At 28.8% G+C, this 15,900-nt stretch overlaps 1 protein-coding gene across 1 annotated transcript in view; it reads left to right on the top strand.

Annotated features, from left to right (window-relative positions):
• The window catches only part of Rpn2 (Regulatory particle non-ATPase 2), a 243,293-nt gene that overhangs the window by 43,869 nt on the left and 183,524 nt on the right, over window positions 1–15,900 (top strand). The window contains exons 12-17 of the mRNA XM_076448295.1: window positions 584–662; window positions 1,087–1,260; window positions 1,848–1,908; window positions 5,386–5,513; window positions 5,752–5,967; window positions 8,131–8,195. Coding sequence (XP_076304410.1) covers window positions 584–662; window positions 1,087–1,260; window positions 1,848–1,908; window positions 5,386–5,513; window positions 5,752–5,967; window positions 8,131–8,195 — 723 coding nt within the window. The remainder of the gene's footprint in view (window positions 1–583; window positions 663–1,086; window positions 1,261–1,847; window positions 1,909–5,385; window positions 5,514–5,751; window positions 5,968–8,130; window positions 8,196–15,900) is intronic.

Raw genomic sequence — 15,900 nt, 5'->3', positions numbered from 1 at the left:
TACATGTCTTTTACAACTTTTATTACTTTCTGTAATTTGCCATAACGTCAAATAACTCGGAACCAGGATTGGAGAGACCAACTTCAGGTGAGTGGTTTTTGAACTTACTTGTTAGACTTCCAAGTGAGTTATGATAATTACAGTTATGCTAGAGAAAGTCCTTTACAACTTGTATTACTGTAATTTTTCTCTTAACATTCTAGACTAGATGTAAACATTGGTTTTATGCTATTTATGTTTTTTTTAAACTTTGTTTTGTTTCACCTTAATTTCCTTTTATGAATTTTACTTTATTTTTAACACTTTACTGGATGTTTAGTACAGATAGCCTAGCTGCTTTGTGCCATAGAACACTAAATCAGCTAACCAACCAGTTTTGAAACTTTCCTAATGACTGTTTATATAAGCTTAGTGCAGGACTTTTTTCATGCTAAATTTGGATACAACTTATTTAACTTATAATAAAGAATTATTTTCTGTTAAAAATATGTTGTTGATGAGTTATTAATTGCAAATGTGGTGTAATAATTTTGGACTATTTAAACATTTTAATGTTGAAATAAACTTTTATTTTAAACTTTAGGGACAACTTGGATTGGCTAGCTAGAGCCACAAATTGGGCCAAATTTACTGCAACTGCTAGCTTAGGAGTTATTCATAAAGTGAGTTCTTAAGTTAAAATAATCATACTTTTATTCTTTTTTATTTTATTTAGTAAAATGTACATTTCTCAATTTAAACAATTATCTTTACTTTCCAAAACTAAAACTATTGCCTTTATCTCATTTTGTGGTTAATGATGATTAATGTTTTCTTTTGTAAAATATTGGGATGTAAGTAAAACATAATATAGATTCAACATTTTAAAGTTTTTAAGAATTATTTTTAGATTCTCTACTTGGTATTCAACTTAGAAGTGATAATGTCTGCTAAGCTGCATGAAGGATAGTGTACATGAGTTTTTTGGGGTGCTCAAACAAATTTTAAATAAAATTAATATGTTGTGAGTGTAAAATATATTTGGAAATTGTATTTAATTTTCTACTGAACAGTAGGAAGTAAAATATCCACTCTGCAAACTTACAGGGCCATGAAAAGGAGGCACTGCATTTGATGTCATCTTATTTACCAAAAGATTCAGGACCAGGAAGTGGATACACAGAAGGTGGTGGTCTATATGCACTGGGGCTGATTCATGCCAATCATGGTGCTGCTATCATTGATTATCTTTTGAATCAATTGAAAGATGCATCCAATGAGGTAAAAATGACTTTTAGTTAGTTCTGTGAAATGTAGGACATTCATGCATAAAATTCATTATAAAGATATATTCTAATTTAGTTTTATCTGAACAATTTGAAATGTCCATGTTGTTAATTTAATGTACTTTAATTTTAATGGTATACAAGTGCTTTTGTTGAAAATTGTTTGCTAATTTTGTCATGAATATTAAACAGGTGATTGTCTTCAAACTTGTATATCAAAGTATTTTACTAATTTATGAAGAAAAAATGAACATTGATTCATTGTACGTTTTATTAACATACAAGACTTGGAAAATAACTTGTATTTGTAGATTCTGATAATTTTTACTACATATTTTTTGTTTCAATTTCAATATTTTCCAAGTAGAAAAAAGACAAGTAATATGTGTATGCAGATCACCTAAAGATTTACAAGTAATATACTTAATAAGTTTTAAAAATAAATTTCATAAAAAGAAATTTGAAATATGACACATTAAAATTTAAAATTACACTAAACTGAGATTGGTATTTTAAATTATTAGTTCTTTCATGAAGAATCAATTTTGATAGGTGTTTCTAACCGTAATGTTTTCATTGCAGATGATAAGGCATGGAGGTTGTTTAGGCCTAGGTTTAGCAGCCATGGGGACACAAAGACAAGGTATGGATTTTTTTTGTTTTTTATTGAGTATATGTGCTCTCTTAAAAGTACTTAAATTTGATTTATCTAGTATATTATAAATATGAAACAATTCTGCTTTATTAAGTATGGTTTAAGAAGTTGAGCTGTGTAAAATGTAGAGTGGAGGAATTTTTTTTGGTGTACCTCATACTTAAAAATGTGTATGGTAATATTAAAATATTGGATTGTTCTCATAAGAAATTTTATTAATGTGGTCAATAAATGCATCTCTTAGTTATGAGGAATCAGGGTTTTTAAACAAGGAGAGGCTCATTAGAAGGAGATGAGTGCTCAGTTTATGCGGCATGCTTGACCACAATTTTGCCGTAGCTTACCCTGTGACTTTTTAAATGTACTTTTTTTTATTTTGTGATGAACCACGTTTTTTAGTTGGAATAATTGGCATTAGGATTGGAGGTTTCAGTCACATCATAATCTCTAAAAATGTTAGTGTACATCAACAACAATTGAAGAATGTATATTTTAAACATGTAGTTAATTTGAACCAGAATGATGAAAAGTAAAAGCAGAAAAGTTTGCCAAATCAAGAAATTGTTTTAATGTAAGAGTCAGAAATAATTAACCTTTTTTAACTGGGCTCAGTATAATATACACATTTGCACATATTAAATATTTATACCATAGTTTTTGATGCAGTATGTGTATCTTTACAAAATTTGGTATACTTTTAGTAAACATCACAAGATTTTTGTACACAAAAAAAAACATATTTTAATGAAATATTTTTACTAAAAATTTGTTTCTTAAAATATTGAGACTGTATTCTTACTTGTCTGAATGGCAAATTATTTCATGTTATGGTGAAAATAAGTGTTCTTCCTCCTAAACACCTCAAATATTATTTGTAATCTTTAAAACCTCATAAATGCATTTCAAATGCTTATTTTCAGTAATACTGTATATTTTGTTATCTTTTGTAGTTTGAACATGTGGGATCTGTCAATTTGACCAATGTTATAACCATCATTAAAACAAAGAAAATAATTTTTTGTCTTAGAATGACTGTGTATTATAACACAAAAATACAAATTGTTAGTCTGTGTAACTTAGGTCTTCTAACGTTATTTATAATAAAAAAGTAATATATGTATTGATTATTCTTTTATCATATTGACCTTCCAGTGGTGTGTGACTAACACTATATAACTTGCATTAATGCAGTGCATGTGCTTTAATGTTACCACATCCAATAATGTGAAACAGACCTTTAGTCTATACAAAGTGACCCTGTGTTTGCTGTGTTTTAGTGGACTAGTATTTTGTAATATATAGTCACATTTCAGTTATTATATATTATGTATGTATATAGACTATTACTATTTAGAAATAAATTGTTAAACTTATTTTTCCTAAAATATAGAACAATAAATTAAGAAGTAAAGCAGACAGCTATCTCTTCTTGCTACAACCTTTGTACTTGGTTTTTGTTGGACATACGTTACTAAGCCTTTTAAAATTTAGCTCATGGAGGATAAGAAACAAAACATATTTTTTTAAGTTTTATATTTACAGTTGAATAATAAAAAAATCATAAATTACTATATCAATACCATAGAATTATGCTATTATTTATCAAGCTTAGTAACATATGTATTTAGGTCTATCAGATATAATACTTGGAGCAAACTTAAAAACAACTCCTCCAAATTTTGGTTTAAGAGAATGTGCAGCCTTTTTAATGGATTAAAGTTGCCAAGAAAACAAGTAGGGGAGATTCTAAGCTGTCTGTTGTTATTCATTTGTCATATATTGAAGTAAGTGTATATAAGGAACTATTTCCAAAAAGGGAAAGATGTGAACAGGGCTACCAGATTTTATTCTATATATAAGCCATATCTTAGCAAAATAAAAAGATGTGAGGCTATTATTTTATATTTTGTTATTGGTAATTGGAGTTCCCAATTCTTCGAAACTATAGACTATAATATTAACCAGTGCTGCATTCAACATATCACACAATATTTAGGTGTGTTCTATTAATATTTACTTTTGAATTAAGAAATTAATTAGTATATAATACGAAAATTTGAATTATAATCTACAAGTTGATACCAAACTCATCGACACAATACTCTTTTTGGAGAGTTGTCACATGGTATGTACACATTCAAAAATAGCACAAAATTGTGGGATATATAGACTGGTTCATTGAGAACCAATATATTTCAGTTGTGCTTAGAAGGCAGAAAAACTACAGAGCTTTGTGTGAAAGAAGATGAGTACTTATTAAAAATACATTTTCAGTGTAATGATGTTAACTTTTGCCAAAATTAACTTTTATTTTTTTTAGAAGCTACTCTGATAAGATTTTCCAAAGTTAACAACATAGTTGGAAAGTACCATTAGAACTACCAGTTTGAACGTGCTAACAACATAGTGCTATAGCAGTAAGCTAGATAATGAACATTAAATTTCTAATTTCTCCTTATACTTCAGTTAAGACATTTCAGTAAAGTAATTTAAAACTAAAGAATCAATTTATGTTTTTAATCTTTCCATATGTAGTGATTAAATTTTGAATGATAGTATATAATGTTGGTTTAACTTTCAAAAGTCATATGCAGTTCACAGCATGACAAGCTTAAAGGGTAAGAATAATAAATAGTAAAAATATTTTTTCATTAAGAATTTCAATTTTACCCAGAAGAAGCATTAAATATATTATGTTTCAGCACATAACTGTGGCTTTCTTTTAATTCTGTTTATTTTAAAAATAATGATAAACAAATTTGTTTGACTTGTGTGCCATTGATTTGGGTTTTCTAATTTATGCTAATTTTTCTGGAAAAATTTTGTGGTAATTTATGAGAGTGCTACGTGGTGTGTGTGGTGCTAGTAGCTTACCTTTTACTCTGGGTTTTGCCATTAAATATGTAATAAATATGTAAAAAATGATGTAAATATGCTAGATTCACATTATTTGTGTAATATATTTATAAATATATGTAATTTTTACTGTATCATATCATAAAGAAATTAATTTTTTTGAATCAATCTACAGGTTTACAAAATCTTTCAGTTGGTTTACGTTTACATAAGGAGCAACTACAATACAAGTGCTTGTAGATGATGAATAATCATTTGAAATATGGGAAATTATGAGATTGAGAACCTGTACCTACTTCTTATTCTTGTTTTAACTAGTTTCATCTTATGAATCACACTTATTTAGATGTAAGCTTATGTAGTCTTTTTCTCAGATATCTTTCTTACTCACTCACTGTGGTATATTTTACAGATTCAAAATTTTAGTTAATTGGGCATTTTCTTTAAATCATTTGTCACAAGGAATTGCTTCTGTTTTATGCTCTTTTTTTTACTAGATAATTGATACTGTTGAGTTTTCATTATAAATGTATGTTTGTTTCTTTCTGTACAAATCTGGTTGATTTGTTAGTCACATATACTGACATTCTTGATTTTTTTTGCCTTCAGATGTATATGAGCAACTAAAGTTCAATTTGTACCAAGATGATGCTGTTACTGGTGAAGCTGCTGGTATAGCCATGGGTTTAGTTATGTTAGGTTCAAAATCTGCTACTGCAGTAGAAGATATGGTTGCTGTAAGTAAGTTTCAAAGTATTTTTAATCATACTTTCCATCAGATGCAGTCACTTATTATTTATAGGTGATTATAGTAATATTGAAGTTTGTTTTGTGTTATTTAAGTATTTTGTTACAACTGATTATATGTGTTTCTGTTTCTGTTGTAGTGTGAATCACTTTGTTGTGTTAGAATTTACTGAAGACTAGTTAAAATGTGGTGTAATGTATATCATATTGGAACATTTGTGTTTTCAGTATGCTCAAGAAACTCAGCATGAAAAAATCTTGAGAGGCCTAGCAGTGGGAATCTCACTGACCATGTATGGACGTTTAGAGGAGGCAGATACTTTGATCGAAAGTTTGTGTAGAGATAAAGACCCTCTTCTCAGACGTTCTGGTGTATATACTATAGCCATAGCTTATTGTGGAACGGGAAACAATGCAGCTATTCGTCGACTGCTGCATGTTGCTGTAAGTTGTATTACCATTCATTTCGTCAAATGTATTGCAATATAACTTGTTAGAAAAAAGTAAAATATGTACTAAACATAATCTCTTTTTTTGAGTGTAAATGCTTTGTTTGTTTTCATAATGATCAAATATTTTTAATGTAATTTTTATTCCTTAATAAGCATTTGTAATTCATTTTAGAATCATGCATGAAAAGTATAAAAACGTAGATTAATAAGTTTGCTAATGATTTTGTGGTCTCCCTGATAATACCATCGAGCTAGTAATTTTAATATGTAATATTTATAATTTAAAGTATGGTTTGCTAAACGTTTTTTTATAGTGATTACATGTTATCCCATAAGTTTGGTTTTCAGTTTAGTGATGGGTTTTGTGTGAGATGATTTTGAAATTATGAAAATAACCACAGCTGTTTTATTGTATATATATTTATATAGCTTATGTCTATACTTATATTTATAGTAGTTGCACTAAATAGTAAAATTTTCCATTTTTAATTACACATTGTAACAACTTCATGAAAGCCAATCAAGGCTAACTTCAAACTCATGCCCTTTGAAACTTATCAATGTGTGTCATATACTTAAAATGTCAGAAACAAATAGAAATCTTTAATCTAAAAAAAACAACAAAAAACTAAAATTGATCAAGTAACTTGTACCCCAATTTTATTTATATAATCTATGAGTGTAACACTGTTAGTTTCTGACTTTTTTGTATTTAGTCAATAAGGATGTCAACAAATCTTTAGAAGTACTTTTTTTTAAGTGTTAAAATTGATATCAGTATATTTCTATTTGTTAGTGTTTATCTGTATATGTGTAGGAATGTAAAACATACCAGCAACAGTATTAAGTTAATTTTTTTGTCTGAATGGTTTATCTAATACTTTAGATTTTAAGTGTTTTAGTTACATTTTCTTCACTAATTCTTTTTTGTTTTTGATGAGTGAAATCTTTAAAGAAGTACACTTTACCAAAAATATGAAAATTTATGGCATACCTAAGAAAAACACCAATATTCATAATGTTATTGTTTGTTTTTGTCCACTCTACTGCCTGTATTCTGACTGAAGCATGCAGGTTTCGCTTGTGGACAACATTAAAATTAGATCATATTCCACATAGTAACTTTAGTAGTGTACTTGTGTACATACTAGAGATAGAAGCACGTGATCACATGCACTTGTGTGTCTTTTTCTTATAAATCAAATCTGTGTGTGTATATAATACATATTAAAACTTTTCTGGATTTGTAAGCTGACTCTTTTAGAATCTTTGTATCTAAAATAAATAAATTTTTGTCAGACTTCTGTTCAGATGGGTACATTTAATGTATTTGTATGGTTTTTACATTACACGTGGAACAATAACTAATTTTGATGATTTTTGTATTGGTTGAACCAAGAAAATATTTTGTCATGTAAATAAAATTACTTTTGATGAATAATGCTGTAAATTCTGAATTACTGTCAAATTAGTGACTTGGTATATAGTTAGATTATTTGTGACAGTAAATAGTACAGGTTAACTGCTCATTTGCTAATGCACTGTCTTATGATTACATAGTAATGTAAAATGTTTTTTTTGCTTCCATTTATAGATAATGAAGTTATATTGATGAGTTAGATCATTTGAAAAAAATGTAACAGATTTTAAAAATATTAAAGTTATCACATCCCAATACTATTTAATATTTTTATTATGAGTTTTTTTTCTTCAAGATTATTTTACATAGGTACACACATAGTAGTTATATAGTGAATATCCTGAACATTGTGATTTTTTTTACGTGCAATTTGCAAATTGTTTTTTTGTGAACAGTATTATTAAAAGTAAATAAAATTATGAGACAGATATTAAATATGATGGTGTTGTATTTTTTTTTCCATTAGGGTGATCTACAAACTTTCATTGTTAATAATTTCATTGTTTTATGGTTTAAAGAAGTTATTTTTATTATTGTATTTATATTCTTGAATATGTCAAGTTCCAGCACACGAGCACTTTTTTTTTCCCTGTCCATGAAATATTTTTTGTTGTTATTTGAGCTCAATAATTGTAAAGGTTACTGATAATATCTGAAGTTATGGTGTCCAAATTTTTGTAGTATAAAACAGCTATCAAATTTAAGGTATTGAATCATTTGTGGTTTACCTTTCAGGTCAGCGATGTTAATGATGATGTCAGAAGAGCTGCTGTAGAAGCTCTGGGATTCATTTTATTCAGGTAGGTTTCACCATTTATATACATTTGTGTACAAATTAAGGAAACATTATTGAATGAATTTCCAGCCTGTAAAAAAAAACAACAACTGCATATACCTTTTATATTTTAATTTTGTTTTGAGAAAAAACTTCTTAATTAATAAATTGTTAGCGTTTACTTTATTTACCCAGGATGTAGTAATTATAAAGGAAGTTGAGTTTGTTTACATGATAAAATTTCAGCACATTTACTGGAGAGGAGAGTTTGGCTAATACGTGTAAAAACTGCATAGCAAGGAACATTAAGATTAGTTACAAAAGAATTTATTGTATAAACTGTATGGTAGGATGAAGAAGTGACTTAACAGTAGGTTTATAAAAAAAATAAAGAAAATATAAAATATTTAAAAATTTTATGAGAAAACAGGATCAAGTAAGAGTGCATGTGTAAAAAGACAGTATTTGTGTCTGATTGTAGAAACGTAATTTGTTGGTAGAAAGGCTATTGAACCCCTTTTATACAAACTAATGTATTAAATGTTGTTTAAATGTTATTGTTTTAATCATATAATAAGTCTGGTTTTATAAATCATATTGTGTGAAGAAAATGTTAATAAGAGTGTTGGCTGTGAACAGAGAAGGAAAAATGATCATTTGGTTTGGTGAACCAGAAAGTGTTATGTAAAAAGAAGTAATGATAATACAAAATTAAACATTCTTTGCTATTACATGTAAGTGAAACAACGGCTAAGTTTCTCTTGTAATCTCTGTTGGGTGTTTTCATCTTCATTTCTGTTGGAAATGATGATTATCCAGTGTATGTGAGACATTAGGTTTATAATTAGAAGTGGCACATTGTAACTAAGTAATAAAAGAATAAAACACTTCCTAAAAATGTAAAGGCTAAAATGAATAAATTGGAACATATAAATTTTCATTAACTTGTATGAACGTATTAGCTGGAGTACCCATCTGTTAAACATGTGAAATTATAAATTCAAGTGTAATGAAGGATAGGAGTTTGTGCTTTTGTTTTTTCTCCTGCATGTAATAATCATCAAAGTGCAATAAAAATACATAAAGGTACTGATACGGAAAAGAAAAACATTGTTTTCAGTAATTCTAACAATAGCAGTTACATAGTTCATTCTGATGTTGCAGGATTTTTCTGAAATTAGTTATGAAATTTGGGGGTTAAAACCTCTCATTCTTCTACCTTCCTTTTGTCATCATGTATCAGTGTTTCACGTTTGGTGCTGACTGATCAAGAAATGTGAAAATGTGTAAGGAACAGATACACACATTATCATTTATTTTTATACATCATTGTTAAAATTACATAAATTTTAATACACACAGACTTTCTAGAATTGTAATTTTATCTTCCTGAAAAAAAAATTTTTTAATTAACATTAACTTTAGATTAAACATTCCTGCAAATTGTTTAAGTATATTTCGTAACTCTTCAAACTGTGATTTTGTAAAGTTGTGATTAGCTGAAAATTGACACATCCCAATATGAAAGCTCTTTTTCAGCCAGTGATACCTCAGAATAGTATTTAAGTAAAAGGAAAATACACTGTAGCTATTCATGTTGTTCCATTGTGAAATGATATACAATTTTATATGGTTTAAGACAATATAATAACTACAGATAATTTTTTATTGAAAATATCTTGATATAAAACTTCAAATAATGAGTGATTATAGATTAGTAAAAACCACCAGAGGCTGGAACATTTTCAGTATGTTTTTGTAGCATTATGGTTTTCAGAATGTAAAACAGAACATTTAAGTACATTTTCAGTATGTTGTTTACTCAAAAAATGCATGAATGGAGTCATATTCAAGTGATCTAAAGCACTTGTACAGGAGAGTGATTCAGGTGATAAAAGGTGACAGATTTGAGTATGTCACTGGAAATAATATACAGAGCACTTTGACACAAATTCAAGCGATATACAAGTGCAGTATAAAACTGAGAACATGGTAATAAAAACATGTTGGTCACAGTATACTTTATTATTATACTACATAACTCATAATACTCGTATGATGTACACAGGTGTATATGAGTGATATTGGTAATTCTTTCTCCCTTTACAAAAACAAGTTTCCAGTGTATTGGTAACCTGACACTCCAATTGCTGTGTTATCTAAAATTGGTAAAGGTATGTCAGTTATATCTTCTGTAGTTAGAACAATAACCTAATCTTAATTAAATTATGCATTTTTGGATGAGCTTAAAAATTGTATAAACAAATATAATCTGCCAACATACATGTACAAACTTCAGCATATAATACAACACTTTTTAGTGCTTATAGTGATTAGGTATTATCTAATGCATGCTTTGATCACAGAAAAAAAAAGTAGTATAACCCAATATTTTGTGCAGATCCTCAGAAAGGTCAAAGTATGAGAAAATGTTTTAAACTGATATTTCTTTTACACAGCCAAAAATAATAGTGTTTTTTTTCTTGGTTTGGAAAATGTAGTTTGTTATTAAGGTTTCCTGGTAACAGAACTTGAGGTAATTAAAGGACATTTCTGTTGACGTACGTGACCTTTATGTTGTGTTCTTGAGACTTGCTACTTCCTGTACCCAGTACTTACAGAATTGGTAAATTATATTTTTTTGTATTTATGTTCATTTTCTGTATTTAATATCAATACCACCAACAGTGAATTATCAAAGATATTTTATGAAAAACAGTTATAATCAACAACAAACGTAGCTGCCAGAGATTCTATATGTGCAGAGTTATGGTTTTAGTTAATTAAAAGAGGTCCTGGACACTATGTACTAAGACTGATCTTCCCTTGTTGTGTAAGGTGATTTTTTAAAAATTTCATTTCATATTCTCTCCATTTGCAGCTTTATATAATGGAAAGAAAAATTTCATTAGTAACATGAAGTTTGATTACATGTGCCTGGTTTCTGTAAAAAATGATTGATTAAAAGTAGTTCGCGTTTCGTCTCACGTCATTGAATGCACACTCAATCAGGAAAATGACAACTTTGCAGCAGTGCGTGGTTTAAAGATACCAGGTTGCATATATAAACAAAATATCACGATTACAGGCTGTTTTCTATTTCAGGTCATTTATTTTACTCAAGCCAATGTTTTTATCGCAGCTCGAGCACCTCAGATATTATTTTCTTGCAAGCATACATGCATTATAATTGAAGCTTACTTCATATTGTGTACAACAACTGGAAATATATAAAGTATTTGAGATTTGTTAATATGTAATTGAAAAATATAGTTTTACATTTAACGAAATAAATCATATTGGAAACATGAATATAGAATTTCATTACTCTACTGGATGAATATAATTGTATACCTCACTCATTCTTCGTTTAGAATAACCACAGCAGGAGTAACTGGCACGTGAACTTAGTTATTTCAGACACTTTAACAAGCATGATGCAAAAGTTCAGCAGTCGCCTGTATACATTTAAGAACAGTGGCAAACATGTTAAAATGCAAACCCAAAAAGGCCATTTAGGTGTAGTCAAGTGTCTTACTATGATATACCCTACATAATCAGAAGGAAGAATATTTAATTTGTTTGTAACTGCTTAATAGCGAACCTTATATCAAAGGAAACTTCTTATTGCATTAGAAAGTTAAGTTTTTCATTTGAATGAGCAAATTTTGTATCAGTTAAAATTGTTTTCGTTACAAATGTAACATGATCGTATTTTTTATTGTTTAATGTTGTATCTGTTACATAGGAATTATAAAAAAACTATGAAATTTAAAGGACTATTGAATTGTCAGTAACAAATCTTAGTTACTTTGTATTCTTATATTATTAACTCTGTTAGCATTAAGCTGTTGAAAGACGTTTGGGGCTGTTCATAATCAATGAAGTTGTTATACTCGTACCGAAAAGTCTGTAGGTGATAAAACGTTTAGCAGTGGTTATAATCACAAGTGATTTGTGTTGACGTTATAATCATTTATGAAGATAAAAAGCATGGGGTTATGAGTTGTTTTATGATATCGAGTTATAGTTTCATTAGACCGAATTTTGTTTTAAATGTTAGTGCCCCATAATACTGAAACAGCAATGCATAGCAAGGATGATTATCTATATATCTTTATATACTTTTAGTTAATATGTTTGTGTTTTCGTTGTAGATTATCATTAGTGTTATTTTTAAGTATAGAGCTAATCACTGATGAGAATTTTAATACTGAACTTGCCATGTAATCTGAATTGTCTCATTTATATGCATCTTAATGCATATGTTATGCAGTATATTTATTTCCATATATGTTTTGGAGGTTTACCAGGTTGGTTTAAATATTACGTATTAAAGATATTGAATGATGTTGCGTAGTATTCTATAATTTAGTTTACAAAATGGTACGCATTCCTCTCGGTTCCGATTTAAAAGTAAAACATCCGAAGAAAAATAAGACGTCACTTTTAAATTTATTACAATCTTTTTTTTATTATACTTATTGAAGCCGTAAAATGTTTATTAAAATATAAGACTTCGATTTCAGTTTTTCATATTTGGTTAAAGCTCCTCAATCAAAATGTTAAGGCTTTTGATTTACAAGCGTTTAATTGTTCACTAGGGTGAATAACTCATGTATGACATTTACTGTTTAACCAGCAGTACTTTTCAAACTGAATGCTTAATAGCGGGAAGTGTAAACAGTATTCCGTATATCTACACATATACGTAAATTTTGAAAAATGCGTAATGTTATTTTCAAACATCGTGTTGTGTCCATAGTTCCTGATTTTTGTGATCACTCAGATCTCTTAGTGTAAGTTATTTCTTTTAAAGCAGAAAATTAAACTACTAGAATTGTAATTCACTGAAACATCATGTCTTTAAAAGGTGATAATATAAAATAGTAACTTTATTTTAAACTTTGAGATTTTTAGTCATCCCGCTTTATAATATTTGTGGATATGGAGACAAGTTCACATTGTACAGCCATTGGGAGTTCCGTATACTTGTGATAGATAGCAGTAACAATATGTAGATATTAATATTTGTAGTTAAATCCACCACATCTTTTAATTATAGTGTGTAATTTCTGTCAGGAAATGGAATTTTGCTTGCTTCTGTGTCCCAATTCCTCTAGAAGGTAGGATTTTCTTCAGTAAAGGTAATAAATATGGTTTTTATTTAACAATGTCGTGATTTTCATGTTTATTAGTACCATGTGTGGTTGGTACCTGAAGTGTGTTGTAGGGCAACTCTAAGATCTTTTATGATTACAATATAACGTTGCTTTGTTTTAATTTTAATTAAATTACAAACAAGTAAAATAAGGGTAATGCTGTAATTAGTGAAGAAATTGAATGCAATTATGTAATTAGTTTTGTAAAATAACTCATTCTGTAAATTTGAATGCATTTCAAAGTTATCGATATTTCATGGTTCAACAAATTTATTTAAAATATGATTGGTTAATGTAATTCTTGTGGTATTGTCATATGTAAACAGATGCTTGTAATGCTCCCTGTGAAGTTTTAGAAATTAAGCATTAATTATTATGCATGTTTTTAGCAGTAAGGTAAATTAGTGCCCGTGTTTTGCTAAAAAGTTAAAAATAAGTGTTATATTCTGATAATACAGACTTGATATCGAATATACAAGTCAATATATTTAGAAATAGATAAATGAAGCATTTAATAATATTAACAGTACTGATTTTGGCGAGAAGTGGAAACTTTTCAAGTATGCGTTAATTTTTAAAGTTGTAAATATGCAGTTTATAAACAATGCGTGAAATAGCCTAAGCATGTCTGTTTTCAGCATGAGTGGTTACATTTCAACTGTTTTTAATATAACATTTTTAACCTGTACAAGCATTGTCCTTGTGGCTAACGTACTCAGACTTTGAATCTGAAAGTTTGTCTGGCAGTGAGTGCTTTTGACTAACTGTGTTTCCTCTAGTACCAGTGTAAAATCAGGAACAACTGCTATGCGCTGATAACTATTTGTGTAATTTTGTACAAATATTCTGAAATAAATAGATTTTTAAATTTATCCATAACATACGTGCCTTCGCGTTTAATCATCTTAGATAGCCTTTTAAACTGAACCTTTTTATTTTATATAAGACTACGCCTTGTTTGGTTCCTGTGTATGTTTTTATTGTGTGACCGCATGTAGTACGTTCGTTTATTATATTATCTGTGTAAATTGCCATGCGTTTAAGTTATATACAATAGAGTGTAGACGGTTCTTTCTTCTCATCTGTATTATTTCAGGTACTTTCAATCCTGAAGCATATTAAAGGTGATTATTTTTTCGCACAATATGAGTACCTTAAACTACAGTAGTTTGAAACTTCGTGTATAATCGTATGAATAATTTGTTTAAAAGATCCAGTGTCAACTTCTGTGACGTATATGAATACATAAATCAGAAACTGCAAAACCTTGTTAAAGGGGAGATTAATGGTTTTTCTGTTGTGTACGGGAATAACAGACAATAGTAAAGGGTTTTACGTTATGTATACGGAAATACAAAAGAAGGATTATATTTTGCTGCCTTTTGAAATTTGCAAACACATTGATAAAACTGGATAGCGACAGTAAGTTGTAAATGGTACAACTGCAATGACGTCTATAAGTACTTTAGTTGAGAGATGTAATTAACCGAGGATTTTAAAATAAAGCGAAAATGTCTAGGTAATAATTGTCGACTAATCTAATGATTTATTTTATGTGCAGTAGTTTACACCACTGCAGAAAAATTGGTGCGTTTCATTTATTGATCTCACTCCAAATGTGTTGACGTTTTTTCTTAAAAATGATCTGCAGTTTCTTCGTATAAGGAAGTTATTACTTGCATATATCTATTGCATTTTTTAAGGAATTAGCATAATTATCATATAATGAAGAACACTGATTTACCCGTTTCTATTCCATAGAAATATGAAAAAAGTGTTATCATGGACTTTGTAGTTATCATATCTTGTTTTTGTCAGAATGTTATTAATTAGGTATTGTTAAATTAAGAGTGAATATTCTAATATTCACATGTTTTTAAGAATATATCTTAAAGTGTTTTGATTATTTCATGCCCATAAGCTGTGATAGAACTAAGGGAATATGTACACATTTCTGTATACTTCTTTTATGTAAGATGATCCTAGTTGTGCCACTACAGGTTGTTAAAACCCTAATTTTGATTTCTGGAGAAATTATAAATTATGCTATTGCTATTTAACCATACTGCTGACTGATCTTTTCCTTTGTTAAGCAGTTTTAAATTAGGGACAGCAGTTTCTGTACTTTCGGGTTTCTGATTTGAACTTTCAACCCGTGTGGTGCTTAAAATGCTGTTTTGGTTGAAAATATCAAATATATTTACCTCCGCAACCCAAGTTGGATGGAGGTTGTGTGTTTGTCAGCAGGAATTCTCGAAAATCGCTGAATGGATTTGGACGAAAGTTGATATACGTCTGGACTATGTCCTGACTTAGAAATGATTATATTCTTTGAAGAGTAAAAAAGGCAAGTTCACAAAAATTCCTTTCTTTTAAAAGGGAACTAAGTTTTCTCATTATTTTTCATAGTTATTATCGGATATCGATTAAACTTGGTTGACGTATGTAGAATATTATTTCTCATTATCCTGCCAAAAATGGTGAACGTCTGTTGATGATGACGGACATACGGACACAATTTCTATTTTTTGAAAGCCGAATATGATAAATGCTGTGTCTGAGGAAAAG

The sequence above is a fragment of the Tachypleus tridentatus genome, chromosome 8 (assembly GCF_004210375.1).
Source record: "Tachypleus tridentatus isolate NWPU-2018 chromosome 8, ASM421037v1, whole genome shotgun sequence".
NCBI lineage: Eukaryota > Metazoa > Arthropoda > Merostomata > Xiphosura > Limulidae > Tachypleus > Tachypleus tridentatus.
This window is presented reverse-complemented; position numbering and strand designations above follow the sequence as displayed.